At 46.3% G+C, this 22,917-nt stretch overlaps 1 protein-coding gene across 1 annotated transcript; it reads left to right on the plus strand.

Annotated features, from left to right (window-relative positions):
- Window positions 1–1,148: 1,148 nt before the first annotated feature.
- On the plus strand, window positions 1,149–20,570 carry LOC311117748 (TSC22 domain family protein 1-like; the record flags this gene model as incomplete). The annotated part of the gene is made up of 4 exons (XM_084192668.1): window positions 1,149–2,325; window positions 2,659–3,394; window positions 13,146–13,197; window positions 19,216–20,570. The coding sequence occupies 4 exons, from the start codon at window positions 1,149–1,151 to the stop codon at window positions 19,453–19,455; spliced, it is 2,205 nt and encodes a 734-aa protein (XP_084048794.1). The 3' UTR covers window positions 19,456–20,570.
- Window positions 20,571–22,917: the final 2,347 nt, after the last annotated feature.

Genomic DNA, 22,917 nt, shown 5'->3' on the forward strand with positions numbered 1-22,917 from the left:
TAAGAGCCTTGCTTAAGGGCACATCGACAGATTTTTCACCTAGTCGGCTCGGGGATTGGCACAACGCTCTTACCCACTAAGCTACCTGCCGCCCCCTAGCTAGCTAGCTAACGTTGTGCCCTGCGTTCGTGTCAACGGGGCCAAGCGAGAGGATGATGATACAACTACGCTAGCTAGAAACCGTCTAGATGGATCCAAACAAGTTGATGTGCTAAGAGGATGATGATACAACTACGCTAGCTAGAAACCGTCTAGATGGATCCAAACAAGTTGATGTGCTAAGAGGATGATGATACAACTACGCTAGCTAGAAACCGTCTAGATGGATCCAAACAAGTTGATGTGCTAAGAGGATGATGATACAACTACGCTAGCTAGAAACCGTCTAGATGGATCCAAACAAGTTGATGTGCTAAGAGGATGATGATACAACTACGCTAGCTAGAAACCGTCTAGATGGATCCAAACAAGTTGATGTGCTAAGAGGATGATGATACAACTACGCTAGCTAGAAACCGTCTAGATGGATTCAAACAAGTTGATGTGCTGAGAGGATGTTGTTTATAGTGATGGGTGTCTGACTGAATTTTTCGACGACAAACTTTTGACCAGAGTCTAGAAGATGACTCAACGTCTGGTGATGCCAGCGATGGAGGTGATCTCTTACGACAGCTTCTGGCACTGAATTTGGCACTATATTATTGACGTCAAATCATATTTCTGCCAGTGAGATGTTTGACGTTGTTTAAACGTTTCTAAAAGTGCCTCTTCGTAGCCTACATTTCAGCTAGATAGAAAACATAGCTAAGCTAGCTTGGTTGTTCTGGCCAAGTCTGAGCTAACGCGTTAGTAATTCGCATTCACTTCAATATCGACTGCTTATCAGACAATTACAGAGGGAAGTGCTCAACTACTGAAAACAGAAAATTACATCGACGTCCCAGCTTTGTTGTGATTTATTGTGGGACTGTCACCTTGCTTATGTTACGTTAGCTACCGTTGGCTAACTATTAGGTAACTATTAGCTAGCTAACCTCTGACTACAGTGACGTTACTAGCTAATGTTATGTATGTCTGGCCATAACAAGCAGCTAGCATTAGTAGCTACACAGCTAGTCCCCCGTTACTGGCTTCGTGTTGGTCACAAAATGCATCAACATGACTTTTCAGGAGATTCTACTGGGTCTAGGAAGATGTCTTTCCACAATAGAAGAGGCAGTAACACCACCGGTAGTGGTGGAGTATCTGGGTATGCTGCAGGTAGCAGTAATGTAATTCCCACTGATGATTATCAGTCAACTAGCCAGGCTGGGTCCTCCTCCCCTGGGCCACACCACCACCCCCTGAGCCTTAACCTCTCCCAGTCCGGGTCTCAGGTGAAAAAGAAGAGTGGCTTCCAGATAACTAGCGTGACCCTGGCCCAGGTCTCTGTTAGCACCAACAACAGCATAGCGGACGACACAGAGAGTTATGATGACATGGATGAATCCCACACAGAAGACCTTTCCTCCTCTGAAATGCTGGATGTGTCCGTATCTCGGGACACCGGCGTCCCGGAGAGAAGCTCCTCGGATGAGACCCTGAACAGCCCCCATGGGGTGGAGACCCCAGGCGCAGCGTCCCCTAACCAACCCCTGATCCCTCACTCCCTACCCCAGGGCCCTCCTAGCGAACCCCTGCAGCCTCGGGGTCCTCCGCAGCCTGGCAACATGGTGAACGGGACTGTGCATAATCTGCAAGAGAATGTGGTGGCAGCAGCCTTTACTGTCTCAGTGGCAGAGGGGAGTTCCTCTGGAATGGCTGGGCCCAACCAGACCCAGATGGGGCAGGGTATGGTGGAGAATACCACCACTCAGTTCTCTGGTACCATCACTGCTGGGCCAGGCATGGATGTGTCATCCATAGACGGTGGTAGTGGTGTCCCTCCCTCTGCGGACCCTATAAGCTTTGACAGTAGTGGAGGCCGTCAAGGGACATCCAGTGGAGTAGGGTCTCTCCCTGGAGGCACAGGGCCCACCAATAGCACCCAGATTGGGATGGCAGGAGTGGTGGCACAGGCTATGACCTCCAGCACCCAGACACAGACCCAAGCCGCTCCGGGGTCTCGCTTCAGAGTGGTGAAGCTGGACTCTAACTCTGAGCCGTTCCGTAAGGGAAGATGGATGTGTACAGAGTACTATGAGAAGGAGGTTCCCCCTGCCGCGCCGACTTCTGACCCAGCCCCTGCACCCAGCGCTGCCGGCCCAGAGAGCGAAGCATGGAATGGGAGTGTGGTGGCCAGTGTTGTCCAGTACGGAGGCCCAGAGATGGAAGCAGGGAATGGGAGTGTGGTGGCCAGTGTTGTCCAGTACGGAGGCCCAGAGATGGAAGCAGGGAATGGGAGTGTGGTGGCCAGTGTTGTCCAGTACGGAGGCCCAGAGATGGAAGCAGGGAATGGGAGTGTGGTGGCCAGTGTTGTCCAGTACGGAGGCCCAGAGATGGAACCAGGGAATGGGAGTGTGGTGGCCAGTGTTGTCCAGTACGGAGGCCCAGAGATGGAAGCAGGGAATGGGAGTGTGGTGGCCAGTGTTGTCCAGTACGGAGGCCCAGAGATGGAAGCAGGGAATGGGAGTGTGGTGGCCAGTGTTGTCCAGTACGGAGGCCCAGAGATGGAAGCAGGGGCATCCCAGACCCTGCAGCCATACCAGCAGCACCAGGACTACAGCAGCCCTCAGACTGTCCACATGGTCCCTCAGGACCCTAACCCTCTCCTGCTGCAGCGGACCAGCATGGTCCCCCGTGGTACTCTACCTGCAGTCCCCCAGGTGAATGCCCAGGGTGCTGGGAGTCAGGCCATGCCCCAGCAGGTGCCCTATGCTATGGACCATGCCCAGACAGGCCAGCCCACGCAGCAGCTCCCAGCGGTGCTAGTGAGCCAGACAGGCAGCCGGCCTCCAGACTTCATCCAGCCTACGGCTCCTCTCCAGTCCCAGGTCCTCCCCCCACACCCTGGCTCTCTTGGGGTGTCCATGCCTGGCCCAGCCGCTGTCCCTCAACCCCTTCCGAGTCAGCTCCAGAATCTCCCAGCCCAGCAGCTGCACCCTCACCCCCAGCACCCTTCCGCCCCTTTCGTGACCACACTCCGAGCCGACCTCCAGCCCCTCCTGACCCACGGGGTGCCCCTCAGCCACACCAGCCTGGCCCAAAGCGGGGCTCCGTACGGGGGCAGCATCCCCAGCCTGACGGCATCCCAGCTGGAGGATGCCCAGAGGCTGCTGTTCCAACACCAGTCCCGGCTGGGAGCTGCAGGACGAGGCTGCTCCATGGAGAACATGGGGAAGGCTGGAGATGCCAGTGCCTTATTGGCTGCTGCTGCAGGCCTGAGGACACAGTCTGCAGATGGAGAGGAGGACAGGTAAGGATGGATGGATGGATGGATGGATGGATGGATGGATGGATGGATGGATGGCCTCTGTGTTGGAATTAGAACGGTTGAAGGTAGACTCAGCAATATGACATCATAGACTGCTCTAAAGATCCAATATGACATCATAGACTGCTCTAAAGGTAACAGTTAAGTAGGCCTACCTTACTGTGATTGTTTTAAATTAAAATGGTAAAAAATAAACAAATAGCTTCTTAGCAAAGAGCAATTTCTCAAGCAAGAACTTTGCTAGACTGTCTGGGAGTGGTCTGAGTGGGGAGGGGCCAACTGGAAACTAGCTGTTATTGGCCGAGCGGTTTGGAACCCACATATTGTTCTGTTAACTAATTTACCGCCTGTGTGTTTATATACAGGACCAGTCAAAGGGTTGGACACACCTACTCATTCCAGGGGTTTTCTTTATTTGTTCTATTTTCTACATTGTAGAATAATAGTGAAGACATCAAAACTATGAAATAACACATATGGAATCATGTAGTAACCAAAAAAGGGTTAAACAAATCAACATATATTTTATATTTGAGATTCTTCAAAGTAGCCACCCTTTGCCTTGATGACAGCTTTGCACACTCTTGGCATTTTCTTAACCAGCTTCATGAGGTAGTCACCTGGAATGCATTTCAATCAATAGGTGTACATTGTTAAGAGTTAATATGTGAAATTTCTTTCCTTAATGCGTTTGAGCCAATCAGTTGTGACAAGGTAGGGGTGGTATACAGAAGATAGCCCTATTTGGTAAAAGACCAAGTCCATATTATGGCAGAACAGCTCAAATAAGCAAAGAGAACAGACCAAGTCCATATTATGGCAGAACAGCTCAAATAAGCAAAGAGAACAGACCAAGTCCATATTATGGCAGAACAGCTCAAATAAGCAAAGAGAACAGACCAAGTCCATATTATGGCAGAACAGCTCAAATAAGCAGAGAGAACAGACCAAGTCCATATTATGGCAGAACAGCTCAAATAAGCAAAGAGAAACGACAGTCCATCATTACTTTAAGACATGAAGGTCAGTCAATCCGGAACATTTCTTTTGTTGCAAAGAAAAAGTCATATCTCAGACTGCCCATCTTAATCTTTTCTTTTTATTGGCCAGTCTGAGATATGGCTTTTTCTTTGCAACTCTGCCTAGAAGGTCAGCATCCCGGAGTCGCCTCTTCACTGTTGACATTGAGACTGGTGTTTTGCGGGTACTATTTAATGAAGCTGCCAGTTGAGGACCTGTGAGGCGTCTGTTTCTCAAACTAGACACTCTAATGTATTTGTCCTCTTCCTCAGTTGTGCACCGGGGCCTCCCACTCCTCTTTCTATTCTGGTTAGAGCCAGTTTGCGCTGTTCTGTGAAGGGAGTAGTACACAGCGTTATACGAGATCTTCAGTTTCTTGGCAATTTCTCACATGGAATAGCCTTCATTTATCAGAACAAGAATAGACTGACGAGTTTCAGAAGAACGTTATTTGTTTCTGGACATTTTGAGCCTGTAATCGGACCCACAATTGCTGATGCTCCAGATACTCAACTAGTCTCAAGAAGGCCAGTTTTATTGCTGCTGTACACAGAGAATCAAGAGAATAATATATTTAGTACTGATCAAATCAATAGTCTATTTAGTCCTGATCTAATAAAGAGAAGTGTATTTACTCTTGATCGAATAAAGATAAGTCTATTTAGTCATGATCCAATCAAGAGAATAGTTGATTTAGTCCTGATCAAATTTAAGAAGTCTATTTAGTCCTGATCAAATCAAGAGAATAGTTGATTTAGTCCTGATCAAATTTAAGAAGTCTATTTAGTCCTGATCAAATCAAGAGAATAGTTGATTTAGTCCTGATCAAATTTAAGAAGTCTATTTAGTCCTGATCCAATCAAGAGAATAGTCTATTTAGTCCTGATCAAATCAAGAGAAGTTGATTTAGTCCTGATCAAATCAAGAGAAAAGTATATTTAGTCCTGATCAAATCAAGAGAATAGTCTATTTAGTCCTGATCAAATCAAGAGAATAGTCTATTTAGTCCTGATCAAATCAAGAGAATAGTCTATTTAGTCCTGATCAAATCAAGAGAATAGTCTATTTAGCCTTAAAATGGGAAATGACCCTTTACGTTGGCTGGCTTGTAGGCTACAACCTAGTGTTTTATTAGTGCTGAACGATTAGTGCTTTTTGAGGTCGTTTCGGTTAGATTATTTACAAAAAATAATGGATTTAGTTTTTGATCCTTTTTTTAGACATTAAATGCATTAAGTGAGTTTAATGCTGTAACAACAGAATAGAACCATGAGTTAAAGTCCCAAGATGGAAGAGACGTCCCATTACTGCTATCTCTTGTTTATTTCATCACTTTATTATTACATTTTACATTTTAGTCATTTAGCAGACGCTCTTATCCAGAGCCACTTCCTTATTCTCATCTCTATAGAGCTGCAGACGCTCTGATCCAGAGCCACTTCCTTATTCTCATCTCTATAGAGCTGCAGACGCTCTGATCCAGAGCCACTTCCTTATTCTCATCTCTATAGAGCTGCAGACGCTCTGATCCAGAGCCACTTCCTTATTCTCATCTCTATAGAGCTGCAGACGCTCTGATCCAGAGCCACTTCCTTATTCTCATCTCTATAGAGCTGCAGACGCTCTGATCCAGAGCCACTTCCTTATTCTCATCTCTATAGAGCTGCTGTCTGACAGATTCACTATTTTAGTAGTTCTTCAGAGTAAATAAGTCATCCTTTTCTGACTGCTGAATCCCAACTATAAATCACTCAGATCGTGTATTTTCAGGCTCAGGAAGCCACTGCTCTCTATCCCTCTGATCACACGTTCTCTGTTCTCTCCGTTCTCTGTTCTCTCCGTTCTCTGTTCTCTCCGTTCTCTGTTCTCTCCGTTCTCTGTTCTCTCCGTCTCCGTGTTGTAGTTTCAGCGGGCAATGAATGATGTAGTTAATTCTGTGCTAAACTATGTAGAATATTGGCCTGTTGGAAACTACAACTCCCTGCTCCGTCGCCCAGTTCAGGCTGGATCTGATTTATCTCTACAGAGTCTGTACATAGTTCACAGGGGAAAAAACTACGAAATGGAATTAAAATAATTAAACCGACGTCGGTCAATTAATTGTTTTAAAAACTGAAAATGACTGAAATGTCAGTTAATCGCTCAGCACTAGTGTTCATATTTAGATGAGATCAAATCATGGAAGGATCTTCTTCTGATTGGATAACTGAGTACAAAATGTTCCCATGTATTCACTCAACCAATCTGTGATCGACAGCTGAACCAACAGCACAGGAGCTGTAGAGCCCTGTCTAAAGGATAGATCACTATCTGAACATTGACTGTTTTAATAGAGGGGCTAGCACTGTAGAGCCCTGTCTATAGGATAGATCACTATCTGAACATTGACTGTTGTTTTAATAGAGGGGCTAGCACTGTAGAGCCCTGTCTATAGGATAGATCACTATCTGAACATTGACTGTTGTTTTAATAGAGGGGCTAGCACTGTAGAGCCCTGTCTATAGGATAGATCACTATCTGAACATTGACTGTTGTTTTAATAGAGGGGCTAGCACTGTAGAGCCCTGTCTATAGGATAGATCACTATCTGAACATTGACTGTTTTAATAGAGGGGCTAGCACTGTAGAGCCCTGTCTATAGGATAGATCACTATCTGAACATTGACTGTTGTTTTAATAGAGGGGCTAGCACTGTAGAGCCCTGTCTATAGGATAGATCACTATCTGAACATTGACTGTTTTAATAGAGGGGCTAGCACTGTAGAGCCCTGTCTATAGGATAGATCACTATCTGAACATTGACTGTTGTTTTAATAGAGGGGCTAGCACTGTAGAGCCCTGTCTATAGGATAGATCACTATCTGAACATTGACTGTTGTTTTAATAGAGGGGCTAGCACTGTAGATCCCTGTCTATAGGATAGATCACTATCTGAACATTGACTGTTGTTTTAATAGAGGGGCTAGCACTGTAGAGCCCTGTCTATAGGATAGATCACTATCTGAACATTGACTGTTTTAATAGAGGGGCTAGCACTGTAGAGCCCTGTCTATAGGATAGATCACTATCTGAACATTGACTGTTGTTTTAATAGAGGGGCTAGCACTGTAGAGCCCTGTCTATAGGATAGATCACTATCTGAACATTGACTGTTGTTTTAATAGAGGGGCTAGCACTGTAGAGCCCTGTCTATAGGATAGATCACTATCTGAACATTGACTGTTGTTTTAATAGAGGGGCTAGCACTGTAGAGCCCTGTCTATAGGATAGATCACTATCTGAACATTGACTGTTGTTTTAATAGAGGGGCTAGCACTGTAGAGCCCTGTCTATAGGATAGATCACTATCTGAACATTGACTGTTTTAATAGAGGGGCTAGCACTGTAGAGCCCTGTCTATAGGATAGATCACTATCTGAACATTGACTGTTTTAATAGAGGGGCTAGCACTGTAGAGCCCTGTCTATAGGATAGATCACTATCTGAACATTGACTGTTGTTTTAATAGAGGTAAGGATGAACATTGACTGTTGTTTTAATAGAGGTAAGGATGAACATTGACTGTTGTTTGAATAGAGGTAAGGATGAACATTGAGTGTCTGTTAAAGGTGAGGAAATGTCAGTTGTTCAGGACCTGCCCTTTATATTTGGATCTAGGTTGTGACCGTCTCTCATTTGATAGGGCTGGATCTAGGTTGTGACCGTCTCTCATTTGATAAGGCTGGATCTAGGTTGTGACCGTCTCTCATTTGATAAAGCTGGTTCTAGGTTGTGACCGTCTCTCATATGATAAGGCTGGATCTAGGTTGTGACCATCTCTCATTTGATAAGGCTGGATCTAGGTTGTGACCGTCTCTCATTTGATAAGGCTGGATCTAGGTTGTGACCGTCTCTCATTTGATAAGGCTGGATCTAGGTTGTGACCGTCTCTCATTTGATAAGGCTGGATCTAGGTTGTGACCGTCTCTCATATGATAAGGCTGGATCTAGGTTGTGACCGTCTCTCATTTGATAAGGCTGGAATCTAGGTTGTGACGTCTCTCATTTGATAAGGCTGGATCTAGGTTGTGACCGTCTCTCATTTGATAAGGCTGGATCTAGGTTGTGACCGTCTCTCATTTGATAAGGCTGGATCTAGGTTGTGACCGTCTCTCATTTGATAAGGCTGGATCTAGGTTAGTGACTAACTCCTTAGCCTCGTTTCACCCTGCTCTAATTCTGATCTATCTATTCTGTGACCACAGTTAACATTTCTACACAAAATGCAACCGTTTTTTTTTTTTGTGTCCAGTTGACTTCAGACTTGAACAGTCTTGGTTCCTGTGCAACCGATAGGTGGGGTTTTCACACAGGAGACTCTTTATAGAGTCCAGTCCCAACTCCCACCTGCTGCTGCAGTGGATCCCCTATAACCCTAACCCTGTTTATGGTTACACCTATAGAGTACAGTCCCAACTCCCACCTGCTGCTGCAGTGGATCCCCTATAACCCTAACCCTGTTTATGGTTCCACCTATAGAGTACAGTCCCAACTCCCACCTGCTGCTGCAGTGGATCCCCTATAACCCTAACCCTGTTTATGGTTCCACCTATAGAGTACAGTCCCAACTCCCACCTGCTGCTGCAGTGGATCCCCTATAACCCTAACCCTGTTTATGGTTCCACCCTATAGAGTCCAGTCCCAACTCCCACCTGCTGCTGCAGTGGATCCCCTATAACCCTAACCCTGTTTATGGTTCCACCTATAGAGTACAGTCCCAACTCCCACCTGTTGCTGCAGTGGATCCCCTATAACCCTAACCCTGTTTATGGTTCCACCTATAGAGTACAGTCCCAACTCCCACCTGCTGCTGCAGTGGATCCCCTATAACCCTAACCCTGTTTATGGTTCCACCTATAGAGTACAGTCCCAACTCCCACCTGCTGCTGCAGTGGATCCCCTATAACCCTAACCCTGTTTATGGTTCCACCTATAGAGTACAGTCCCAACTCCCACCTGCTGCTGCAGTGGATCCCCTATAACCCTAACCCTGTTTATGGTTACACCTATAGAGTACAGTCCCAACTCCCACCTGCTGCTGCAGTGGATCCCCTATAACCCTAACCCTGTTTATGGTTCCACCTATAGAGTCCAGTCCCAACTCCCACCTGCTGCTGCAGTGGATCCCCTATAACCCTAACCCTGTTTATGGTTACACCTATAGAGTACAGTCCCAACTCCCACCTGCTGCTGCAGTGGATCCCCTATAACCCTAACCCTGTTTATGGTTCCACCTATAGAGTCCAGTCCCAACTCCCACCTGCTGCTGCAGTGGATCCCCTATAACCCTGTTTATGGTTCCACCTATAGAGTCCAGTCCCAACTCCCACCTGCTGCTGCAGTGGATCCCCTATAACCCTAACCCTGTTTATGGTTCCACCTATAGAGTACAGTCCCAACTCCCACCTGTTGCTGCAGTGGATCCCCTATAACCCTAACCCTGTTTATGGTTCCACCTATAGAGTCCAGTCCCAACTCCCACCTGCTGCTGCAGTGGATCCCCTATAACCCTGTTTATGGTTCCACCTATAGAGTCCAGTCCCAACTCCCACCTGCTGCTGCAGTGGATCCCCTATAACCCTAACCCTGTTTATGGTTCCACCTATAGAGTACAGTCCCAACTCCCACCTGCTGCTGCAGTGGATCCCCTATAACCCTAACCCTGTTTATGGTTCCACCTATAGAGGACAGTCCCAACTCCCACCTGCTGCTGCAGTGGATCCCCTATAACCCTAACCCTGTTTATGGTTCCACCTATAGAGTACAGTCCCAACTCCCACCTGCTGCTGCAGTGGATCCCCTATAACCCTAACCCTGTTTATGGTTCCACCTATAGAGTACAGTCCCAACTCCCACCTGCTGCTGCAGTGGATCCCCTATAACCCTAACCCTGTTTATGGTTACACCTATAGAGTCCAGTCCCAACTCCCACCTGCTGCTGCAGTGGATCCCCTATAACCCTAACCCTGTTTATGGTTACACCTATAGAGTACAGTCCCAACTCCCACCTGCTGCTGCAGTGGATCCCCTATAACCCTGTTTATGGTTCCACCTATAGAGTCCAGTCCCAACTCCCACCTGCTGCTGCAGTGGATCCCCTATAACCCTAACCCTGTTTATGGTTCCACCTATAGAGTACAGTCCCAACTCCCACCTGCTGCTGCAGTGGATCCCCTATAACCCTAACCCTGTTTATGGTTCCACCTATAGAGGACAGTCCCAACTCCCACCTGCTGCTGCAGTGGATCCCCTATAACCCTAACCCTGTTTATGGTTCCACCTATAGAGTACAGTCCCAACTCCCACCTGCTGCTGCAGTGGATCCCCTATAACCCTAACCCTGTTTATGGTTCCACCTATAGAGTCCAGTCCCAACTCCCACCTGCTGCTGCAGTGGATCCCCTATAACCCTGTTTATGGTTCCACCTATAGAGTCCAGTCCCAACTCCCACCTGCTGCTGCAGTGGATCCCCTATAACCCTAACCCAATAGGGTTTCTATAGGCTACCAAACAAAGTGGCCATAGTATTTAAAACATCTATTTTCACGTTATGGTCTACTGTACCAGACCAGGTCTGACTTTCCCTTGTATTAGTCATTCGTTCTGCTCATACATAGTCTACATTTGTTTTAGCATTTTAGTTACAATGAAGATGACAAATGTTGAAGCTGATTTTAAGAAACCAGAAGTATTGGAGAAACGTTTCCTCACTGTTTCCCAACTGTTTCCCAGTGAGACGCCTCATCCTGTCCCGGGCTGCTTCCTGGGTTCTGGATGAGACTCCTCATCCTGTCCCGGCCTGCTTCCTGGGTTCTGGATGAGACTCCTCATCCTGTCCCGGCCTGCTTCCTGGGTTCTGGATGAGACTCCTCATCCTGTCCCGGGCTGCTTCCTGGGTTCTGTATGGTTTGGATGGCAGTGAACAGTTAGGTGCAGTGGATCCCCTATAACCCTAACCCTGGGTTCTGGATGGTTTGGATGGCAGTGAACAGTTAGGTGCAGTGGATCCCCTATAACCCTAACCCTGGGTTCTGGATGGTTTGGATGGCAGTGAACAGTTAGGTGCAGTTACATCTGAAGCTGGGCCACAGGTGGGGGCGTTGCCACTTCAATTATTCAAATGAGGTCACTCTCCGCCAATGGCAGCCAGTACAGCGCTGTTTTCATGCATCATTTCTGCAGTTGGGACGGGAGCTGCAGATTCCCAGCTTAGCGGAGCCAGTCAGTCTCGCTGTGGTTATCCTTTGTGCTGCTTCAGTGTAAAGACTGCCCCGGTTGTCAGCTTGTACCGCCCGGAGAACGGACCTTCTGCCAATTCTGATGTTTCTTTACTTTTATTACACTGGACATTTTCTACATTTGAAATATTGCCTTTTGTTTTAATGGATGGAAAATGATGAATTCCCATTGTTTTGCAGTGGAGATGGACCTTGGTGTTTGTCAACTGAGGAATTTGTCTATTTCTTTTCTGTCTTCCGTGCTTGCTAAAGAGACCAGTCCAGTCAGGCTTGACAATAGGTAACATGTTTTCCCAGCTTATTTATCAAACTTGTATGCAAAAGCAATAGAATATGGCTATGCATCAAATGAATGGGACCGTGACGGTTAGAATTTCAATGTATTATGATGATTATATGCTTTAATGCGTGGTGCGGTCCTGCAGTATTGAGGGGTTCATAACTTGATGAGCTCTGCAGTGTTAAACTTTTCCGCATCGTGTTGACTATAAATAATTTATAACCATAACATTATATAACCCTTACATAAACCTTGTAGCTAAAGTCCCACAACCTGGTAGTTAAACCCCAACAATAATACTCTTATAGCTATATATAAAGACTAATAGTTGTACATTCCTTCATTCAGTCCGTTAATGTGATGGCAAAAATCTGTTTATTCTAAAGAGTTCAGAATGCACCTTCACTAATACCCACCGTGTCAACATCTGCCAAAACCCCAGTGACGTCTATATAGGGTTAGCTAACCCTAACCCCAGTGATGTCTATATAGGGTTAGCTAACCCTAACCCCAGTGATGTCTATATATAGGGTTAGCTAACCCTAACCCCAGTGATGTCTATATAGGGTTAGCTAACCCTAACCCCAGTGATGTCTATATAGGGTTAGCTAACCCTAACCCCAGTGATGTCTATATAGGGTTAGCTAACCCTAACCCCAGTGATGTCTATATAGGGTTAGCTAACCCTAACCCCAGTGATGTCTATATAGGGTTAGCTAACCCTAACCCCAGTGATGTCTATATAGGGTTAGCTAACCCTAACCCCAGTGATGTCTATATAGGGTTAGCTAACCCTAACCCCAGTGATGTCTATATAGGGTTAGCTAACCCTAACCCCAGTGATGTCTATATAGGGTTAGCTAACCCTAACCCCAGTGACGTCTATATAGGGTTAGCTAACCCTAACCCCAGTGACGTCTATATAGGGTTAGCTAACCCTAACCCCAGTGACGTCTATATAGGGTTAGCTAACCCTAACCCCAGTGACGTCTATATAGGGTTAGCTAACCCTAACCCCAGTGATGTCTATATAGGGTTAGCTAACCCTAACCCCAGTGATGTCTATATAGGGTTATAATGTGTTATTAGCTAACCCTAACCCCAACCCCAACCCTGTTATTGTTAAAGCTGGAGTTGTGTATGTTTGTGTTTCAGTTCTTCTGGTGCCAGTTTGGTGGCCATCGACAATAAAATCGAACAAGCAATGGTAAGTTAATATCCTCATCGTTAATATGTATATAATATAATCACATCTAAATGACTAAAAGGTCAAATGTAAATGTCAACTTTATTTAAACGGAATAGGACCGGTGTTCAGAGTACTGGAGTCTAATTAAAGTGTTGGAACATCTGACTGTTCTGGGAGAGAGAACGTGTCGGTAATAAAACAGTTGGATACTTGGTACAATAAAGACACTTTGATTGAATGACTGCAACCGTTTCTGTATTTGCCGTGATCCGGTTGGTCGGTTCCCTGTCAGGTGTTGCTAGGCAAGTCTGCTCTCAGATGCCCCGGTATAAATAACTTATCTGTTAGCTCCTCCCTGCCGATGCAGAACATTCTGTTCTCTAGCTTGTCAGTTTGAAGGCGGGAACTGCATTAGACCACTAACTAACTGCTATGGGAATGCTTCCTCTCATTAGACCACTAACTAACTGCTATGGGAATGCTTCCTCTCATTAGACCACTAACTAACTGCTATGGGAATGCTTCCTCTCATTAGACCACTAACTAACTGCTATGGGAATGCTTCCTCTCATTAGACCACTAACTAACTGCTATGGGAATGCTTCCACTCATTAGACCACTAACTAACTGCTATGGGAATGCTTCCACTCATTAGACCACTAACTAACTGCTATGGGAATGCTTCCTCTCATTAGACCACTAACTAACTAACTGCTATGGGAATGCTTCCTCTCATTAGACCACTAACTAACTGCTATGGGAATGCTTCCTCTCATTAGACCACTAACTAACTGCTATGGGAATGCTTCCTCTCATTAGACCACTAACTAACTGCTATGGGAATGCTTCCTCTCATTAGACCACTAACTAACTGCTATGGGAATGCTTCCTCTCATTAGACCACTAACTAACTGCTATGGGAATGCTTCCTCTCATTAGACCACTAACTAACTGCTATGGGAATGCCTCCAGTCATTAGACCACTAACTAACTGCTATGGGAATGCTTCCTCTCATTAGACCACTAACTAACTAACTGCTATGGGAATGCCTCCAGTCATTAGACCACTAACTAACTGCTATGGGAATGCTTCCTCTCATTAGACCACTAACTAACTAACTGCTATGGGAATGCCTCCAGTCATTAGACCACTAACTAACTGCTATGGGAATGCTTCCTCTCATTAGACCACTAACTAACTGCTATGGGAATGCTTCCTCTCATTAGACCACTAACTAACTGCTATGGGAATGCTTCCTCTCATTAGACCACTAACTAACTGCTATGGGAATGCTTCCTCTCATTAGACCACTAACTAACTGCTATGGGAATGCTTCCTCTCATTAGACCACTAACTAACTAACTGCTATGGGAATGCTTCCTCTCATTAGACCACTAACTAACTGCTATGGGAATGCTTCCTCTCATTAGACCACTAACTAACTGACTGCTATGGGAATGCCTCCAGTCATTAGACCACTAACTAACTGCTATGGGAATGCTTCCTCTCATTAGACCACTAACTAACTGCTATGGGAATGCTTCCTCTCATTAGACCACTAACTAACTGCTATGGGAATGCTTCCTCTCATTAGACCACTAACTAACTGCTATGGGAATGCTTCCTCTCATTAGACCACTAACTAACTAACTGCTATGGGAATGCTTCCTCTCATTAGACCACTAACTAACTGCTATGGGAATGCTTCCTCTCATTAGACCACTAACTAACTAACTAACTGCTATGGGAATGCTTCCTCTCATTAGACCACTAACTAACTGCTATGGGAATGCCTCCTCTCATTAGACCACTAACTAACTGCTATGGGAATGCTTCCACTCATTAGACCACTAACTAACTGCTATGGGAATGCCTCCAGTCATTAGACCACTAACTAACTGCTATGGGAATGCTTCCTCTCATTAGACCACTAACTAACTGCTATGGGAATGCTTCCTCTCATTAGACCACTAACTAACTAACTGCTATGGGAATGCTTCCAGTCATTAGACCACTAACTAACTGCTATGGGAATGCTTCCTCTCATTAGACCACTAACTAACTGCTATGGGAATGCTTCCAGTCATTAGACCACTAACTAACTGCTATGGGAATGCTTCCTCTCATTAGACCACTAACTAACTGCTATGGGAATGCTTCCTCTCATTAGACCACTAACTAACTGCTATGGGAATGCTTCCTCTCATTAGACCACTAACTAACTGCTATGGGAATGCTTCCTCTCATTAGACCACTAACTAACTAACTGCTATGGGAATGCTTCCTCTCATTAGACCACTAACTAACTAACTACTATGGGAATGCTTCCTCTCATTAGACCACTAACTAACTGCTATGGGAATGCTTCCTCTCATTAGACCACTAACTAACTGCTATGGGAATGCTTCCTCTCATTAGACCACTAACTAACTGCTATGGGAATGCTTCCTCTCATTAGACCACTAACTAACTAACTAACTGCTATGGGAATGCTTCCTCTCATTAGACCACTAACTAACTGCTATGGGAATGCCTCCTCTCATTAGACCACTAACTAACTGCTATGGGAATGCTTCCTCTCATTAGACCACTAACTAACTGCTATGGGAATGCTTCCTCTCATTAGACCACTAACTAACTGCTATGGGAATGCTTCCTCTCATTAGACCACTAACTAACTGCTATGGGAATGCTTCCTCTCATTAGACCACTAACTAACCACTAACTAACCACTAACTAACTGCCTGCACACAACAATAGATTTCTGATATCAGAGAATTCTACCATCACAGCTGAAGATAGAACTTTTCTGTATGAATGTATTTTCTGGTCAGATTCCATCAGTTTTCCATCAGTCAGTGTGTGGTTGTTACTTTGTCTTGGATGATTAGAGATGCTGTATCCTTTCTGACTGAACTGTTCACTGCTGTGGAAAGGATATGGAACATACATATACAGTGAGCCCTTTCTGACTGAACTGTTCACTGCTGTGGAAAGGATATGGAACATACATATACAGTGAGCCCCTAAAGGATTCAGACAGTTAGACCTCGGTATTCCAAACTGCAGACTGTCAGCTTTAATTTGAGGGTATTTTCATCCATATAGGGTGAACCGTTTACAAATTACAGCACTTTTTGTACATAGTCCCCCCATTTCAGGGGACCAAAAGTATTGGGACAAATTCACGTATGTGTATTAAAAAGTTAATTATTTGGTCCCATATTCACAGCATGCAATGACTACATCAAGCTGGTGACTTGGTCCCATATTCACAGCAGGCAATGACTACATCAAGCTGGTGACTTGGTCCCATATTCACAGCAGGCAATGACTACATCAAGCTGGTGACTTGGTCCCATATTCACAGCACACAATGACTACATCAAGCTTGGGACTCTACAAACTTGTTGGATGCATTTGCTGTTTGTTTTGGTTGTGTTTCAGATTATTTTGTGCCCAATAGAAATGATAAATGGTAAATAATGTATTGTGTCATTTTGGAGTCACTTTTATTGTCAATAAGAATATAATATGTTCCTAAACACTTATACATTAATGTGGATGCTACCATGATTACGGATAATCCTGAATGAATTGTGAATAATGATGAGTGAGAAAGTTACAGATGCACAAATACCATACCCCCCAAAACATCCTTACCTCCCCTGTTATTGGTAATGGTGAGAGGTTAGCATGTCTTGGGGGTATGATCTTTGACCCATCTAACTCTCACATTAAACAAATACATTTATCTCTCCCTTTATCTCTCTGCCTCACCCCTTCCTCTCTCCATCTCTCTGCCTCACCCCTTCCTCTCTCCATCTCTCTGCCTCATCCCTTCCTCTCTCCATCTCTCTCCCTCCATCCCTTCCTCTCTCCATCTCTCTGCCTCACTCCTTCCTCTCCATCTCTCTGCCTCATCCCTTCCTCTCTCATCTCTCTGCCTCATCCCTTCCTCTCTCCATCTCTCTCCTTCCATCCCTTCCTCTCTCCATCTCTCTGCCTCACCCCTTCCTCTCTCCATCTCTCTGCCTCATCCCTTCCTCTCTCCATCTCTCTGCCTCATCCCTTCCTCTCTCCATCTCTCTGCCTCATCCCTTCCTCTCTCCATCTCTCTGCCTCATCCCTTCCTCTCTCCATCTCTGCCTCATCCCTTCCTCTCTCCCCCTCCATCCCTTCCTCTCTCCATCTCTCTCCTTCCATCCCTTCCTCTCTCCATCTCTCTCCTTCCATCCCTTCCTCTCTCCATCTCTCTGCTTCATCTCTCCATCTCTCTGCCTCATCCCTTCCTCTCTCCATCTCTCTGCCTCATCCCTTCCTCTCCATCTCTCTGCCTCATCCCTTCCTCTCTATCTCTCTGCCTCATCCCTTCCTCTCTCCATCTCTCTCCTTCCATCCCTTCCTCTCTCCATCTCTCTGCCTCATTCCTTCCTCTCTGCCTCATTCCTTCCTCTCTGCCTCATCCCTTCCTCTCTCTGCCTCATCCCTTCCTCTCTCCATCTCTCTGCCTCATCCCTTCCTCTCTCCATCTCTCTCCTTCCATCCCTTCCTCTCTCCATCTCTCTGCCTCATCCCTTCCTCTCTGCCTCATCCCTTCCTCTCTCTGCCTCATCCCTTCCTCTATCCATCTCTCTCCTTCCATCCCTTCCTCTCTCCATCTCTCTCCTTCCATCCCTTCCTCTCTCCATCTCTCTCCTTCCATCCCTTCCTCTCTCCATCTCTCTCCTTCCATCCCTTCCTCTCTCCATCTCTCTCCTTCCATCCCTTCTTCTCTCCATCTCTCTCCTTCCATCCCTTCCTCTCTCCATCTCTCTCCTTCCATCCCTTCCTCTCTCCATCTCTCTGCCTCATCCCTTCCTCTCTCCATCTCTCTGCCTCATCCCTTCCTCTCTCCATCTCTCTCCCTCCATCCCTTCCTTTCGCCATCTCTCTGCCTCATCCCTTCCTCTCTCCATCTCTCTGCCTCATCCCTTCCTCTCTCCATCTCTGCCTCATCCCTTCCTCTCTCCCCCTCCATCCCTTCCTCTCTCCATCTCTCTCCTTCCATCCCTTCCTCTCTCCATCTCTCTCCTTCCATCCCTTCCTCTCTCCATCTCTCTGCCTCATCCCTTCCTCTCTCCATCTCTCTGCCTCATCCCTTCCTCTCTCCATCTCTCTGCCTCATCCCTTCCTCTCTCCATCTCTCTCCTTCCATCCCTTCCTCCATCTCTCTGCCTCATCCCTTCCTCTCTCCATCTCTCTCCTTCCATCCCTTCCTCTCTCCATCTCTCTCCTTCCATCCCTTCCTCTCTCCATCTCTCTCCTTCCATCCCTTCCTCTCTCCATCTCTCTGCCTCATCCCTTCCTCTCTATCTCTCTGCCTCATCCCTTCCTCTCTCCATCTCTCTGCCTCATCCCTTCCTCTCTCCATCTCTCTCCTTCCATCCCTTCCTCTCTCCATCTCTCTGCCTCATCCCTTCCTCTCTCCATCTCTCTGCCTCATCCCTTCCTCTCTCCATCTCTCTCCTTCCATCCCTTCCTCTCTCCATCTCTCTGCCTCATCCCTTCCTCTCTCCATCTCTCTCCTTCCATCCCTTCCTCTCTCCATCTCTCTGCCTCATCCCTTCCTCTCTGCCTCATCCCTTCCTCTCTCTGCCTCATCCCTTCCTCTATCCATCTCTCTCCTTCCATCCCTTCCTCTCTCCATCTCTCCTTCCATCCCTTCCTCTCTCCATCTCTCTGCCTCATCCCTTCCTCTCTCCATCTCTCTGCCTCATCCCTTCCTCTCTCCATCTCTCTCCCTCATCCCTTCCTCTCTCCATCTCTCTCCCTCCATCCCTTCCTTTCGCCATCTCTCTGCCTCATCCCTTCCTCTCTCCATCTCTCTGCCTCATCCCTTCCTCTCTCCATCTCTCTCCCTCCATCCCTTCCTCTCTCCATCTCTCTGCCTCATCCCTTCCTCTCTCCATCTCTCTGCCTCATCCCTTCCTCTCTCACCTTCTCTCTCTCCCTGCCTCCATCTCTCTCCATCTCTCTCTCTCCATCTCTCCCAGGACCTGGTAAAGAGCCACCTGATGTATGCTGTGAGAGAGGAGGTGGATGTGTTGAAGGACCAGATTAAGGAGCTGATAGAGAGGAACTCTCAGTTGGAGCAGGAGAACAACCTCCTGAAAACCCTGGCCAGCCCAGAGCAGATGGCTCAGTTCCAGGCTCAGGTCCAGCCCAGCTCTGGCTCCCCTAACCCCCAGCCTCAGCCCCTGCCGTCCTCACAGAGCTCTGGGACCTCCGCATAGCCCCCGTCCACAGGGGAAGGAGGAGGAGAGAGAAGAACCTTTACAATGCTGTGAACTGACCTCATGCAAAGCAAACAAGAACCAATATGGCTCAATCAAGGAGACCGCTAGAAGTAGAAAAACCATGTTTTGCACATTTATTTAACTGACCAAAGACAATGATGGACACTTGTGTGTCAGGTGTTCTGTCAGCTTGGAGTGCTTCAGACAATCGCCATGGAGACCAGGGAGGTGAATGGAACAGATGGACAGTTGTCATGGAGATAAAACAGACAGACAACAACCCAGAACGGGTACACTGTCTTCAGATCTCTACAGTGACGGTTGAATTGAGCCATTGCTGCCACTTCTTTACACACTTTTCATTTAGTTGTTTTGGTTGGAGTATTTCCTAGCTGTGAATTTAATCAAACAACAAGGACTTTGTCAGTGAAGAAATGAGGTGCATTATCTGTAGGGACCATTAAAGAAAGGGAAAACAGGACCCCATCTGGTATGGGGCGTAGGGTGGAACATTCAGTGCATTCGGAAAGTATTCAGACCCCTTGACTTTTTCCACATTTTGTTACATTACAGCCTTATTCTAAAATGGATTACATTGTTTTTTCCCCCTCATCAATCTACACACAATACTCCATAATGACAATAAAAAAATGTATTCAATATAAAAAACTGAAATATCACATTTACACATGTATTCAGACCCTTTACTCAGTACTTTGTTGAAGCACCTTTGGCAGCGATTACAGCCTCAAGTCTTCTTGGGTATGACGCTACAAGCTTGGCACACCTTTATTTGGGGAGTTTCTCCCATTCTTCTCTGCAGATCCTTGCAAGTTCTGTCAGGTTGGATGGGGAGCGTTGATGCACAGCTATTTTCAGGTCTCTCCAGAGATGTTCGATCGGGTTCAAGTCCAGGCTCTGGCTGGGCCACTCAAGGACATTCAGAGACTTGTCCCGAAGCCACTCCTGCGTTGTCTTGGCTATGTGCTTAGGGTCGTTGTCCTGTTGGAAGGTGAACCTTCGCCCCAGTCTAAGGTCCTGAGCGCACTGGAGCAGGTTTTCATCAAGGATCTCTCTGTTCTTTGCTCAGTTCATCTTTCCCTCGATCCTGACTAGTCTCTCTGTCCCTGTCACTGAAAAACATCCCCACAGCATGATGATGCCACCATCATGCTTCACCGTAGGGATGGTGCCAGGTTTCCTCCAGACGTGATGCTTGGCATTCAGGCCAAAGAGTTCAATCTTGGTTTCATCAGACCAGAGAATCTTGTTTCTCATGGTCTGAGAATCCTTTAGGTGCCTTTTGGCAAACTCCAAGTGGGATGTCATGTGCCTTTTACTGAGGAGTGGCATCCGTCTGACCACTCTACCATAAAAGCCTGATCGGTGGAGTGCTCCAGAGATGGTTGTCCTTCTGGAAGGTTCTTCCATCTCCACAGAGGAACTCTGGATCTCTGTCAGAGTGACCATCGGGTTCTTGGTCACCTCCCTGAACAAGGCCCTTCTCCCCCGATTGCTCAGTTTGGCTGGGCGGCCAGCTCTAGGAAGAGTATTGGTGGTTCCAAACTTCTTCCATTTAAGAACGTTGGATACCACTGTTCTTGGGGACCTTCAATGCTGCAGAAATGTTTTGGTACCCTTCCCCAGATCTGTGCCTCAACACAATCCTGTCTCGGAGCTCTACGGACAATTCCTTCAACCTCATGGCTTGGTTTTTGCTCTGACATGCACGGTCAACTGTGGGACCTTATATAGACAGCTGTGTGCCTTTCCAAATCATGTCCAATCAATTGAATTTACCACAGGTGGACTCCAATCAAGTTGTAGAAACATCTCAAGGATGATCAATGGAAACAGGATGCACCTGAGCTCAATTACGAAACTCATAGCAAAGGGTCTGAATAAGGGATTTCTGTTTTTTATTTGTAATACATTTGCACACATTTGTTAACCTGTTTTCACTTTGTCATTATGGGGTATTGGGTCATTATGGGGTATTGGGTCGTTATGGGGTATTGGGTCGTTATGGGGTATTGGGTCATTATGGGGTATTGGGTCATTATGGGGTATTGGGTCATTATGGGGTATTGGGTCATTATGGGGTGTTGGGTCATTATGGGGTATTGGGTCATTATGGGGTATTATGGGGTATTGGGTCATTATGGGGTATTGGGTCATTATGGGGTATTGGGTGTAGATTGATGAGGATTTTTATTATTTAATCCATTTTAGAATAAGGCTGTAACGTAATAAAATGTGGAAAAATTATATGGGAAGGGGTCTGAATATTTTCCGAATGCACTACATTAGAATAATCACTATTCTCACAGCTGTCTGTCTATTCCATAGGAGGGATGATGTGGAACAGGGAGGGGCGTGACATACATTAGAAGCGCCAGTGTTCGCTTTTTGGAACTCGATGTTGTTGCTTACAAAAACCCTTGAATGAGTAGGTGTGTCCAAACTTTTGACTGGTACTGTATGTCAAGACAATGTTCTCCACAAATGTGACGTTACAATTGCACTAAACAGTTGCACCTCAACTTAAATATAATGGAAAAACAAAATATACATCTTGCAGTCTCTTGTGGTTTTTCAATAACAATGCATGTGATCATTTTATTGAATAGTTAAGTGGCAGAGTGGAGCAGGTGGAGAGGGCCTACCTCAGGTTAAAGACATCATACACATTTCTAACCCAGATAGGTCTTTGACAACATACTGTGGGAATGGCTGAGACTACAGCATTAAATATTATATTAGTATATGTCAGTTCAGTGGTGAGAAACTTGTAAATGTTGTGGTCTCTGATTGGTCATTCTTGGCGTGCTTTGTCTTGTTCCATGCCTGAAACTGGTTAGTACTGTTTCTTAAAGGGGCAATCTGCATTTGTGCCATAAATGTATTATATCTACCTATTGAATATAACTTAGAAATACCCTGTGAGGGGAGGAGGCCCCAGTGCAATCCACCGCATGCCCAGCGGGAGGCCACAAACTACCCGCGGCCCCAGCCACGGGAGCCAGGGCACCACTCGAGTTATTTATCTAGCAGAAGGGTTTCGTAGGAACCGCACAACCGAGCGTGGCTAGTGATCCAGTCACTGTTGTAGTGGTGGCTAGTGATCCAGTCACTGCTGTAGTGGTGGCTAGTGATCCAGTCAGGGCTGTAGTGGTGGCTAGTGATCCAGTCACTGCTGTAGTGGCGGCTAGTGATCCAGTCACTGCTGTAGTGGCGGCTAGTGATCCAGTCACTGCTGTAGTGGTGGCTAGTGATCCAGTCACTGCTGTAGTGGTGGCTAGTGATCCAGTCACTGTTGTAGTGGTGGCTAGTGATCCAGTCAGGGCTGTAGTGGTGGCTAGTGATCCAGTCACTGCTGTAGTGGTGGCTAGTGATCCAGTCACTGCTGTAGTGGTGGCTAGTGATCCAGTCAGGGCTGTAGTGGTGGCTAGTGATCCA

Source organism: Coregonus lavaretus, assembly GCF_964263955.1.
Source record: "Coregonus lavaretus genome assembly, contig: HAP1_SCAFFOLD_765, whole genome shotgun sequence".
NCBI classification, from domain to species: Eukaryota; Metazoa; Chordata; class Actinopteri; order Salmoniformes; family Salmonidae; genus Coregonus; species Coregonus lavaretus.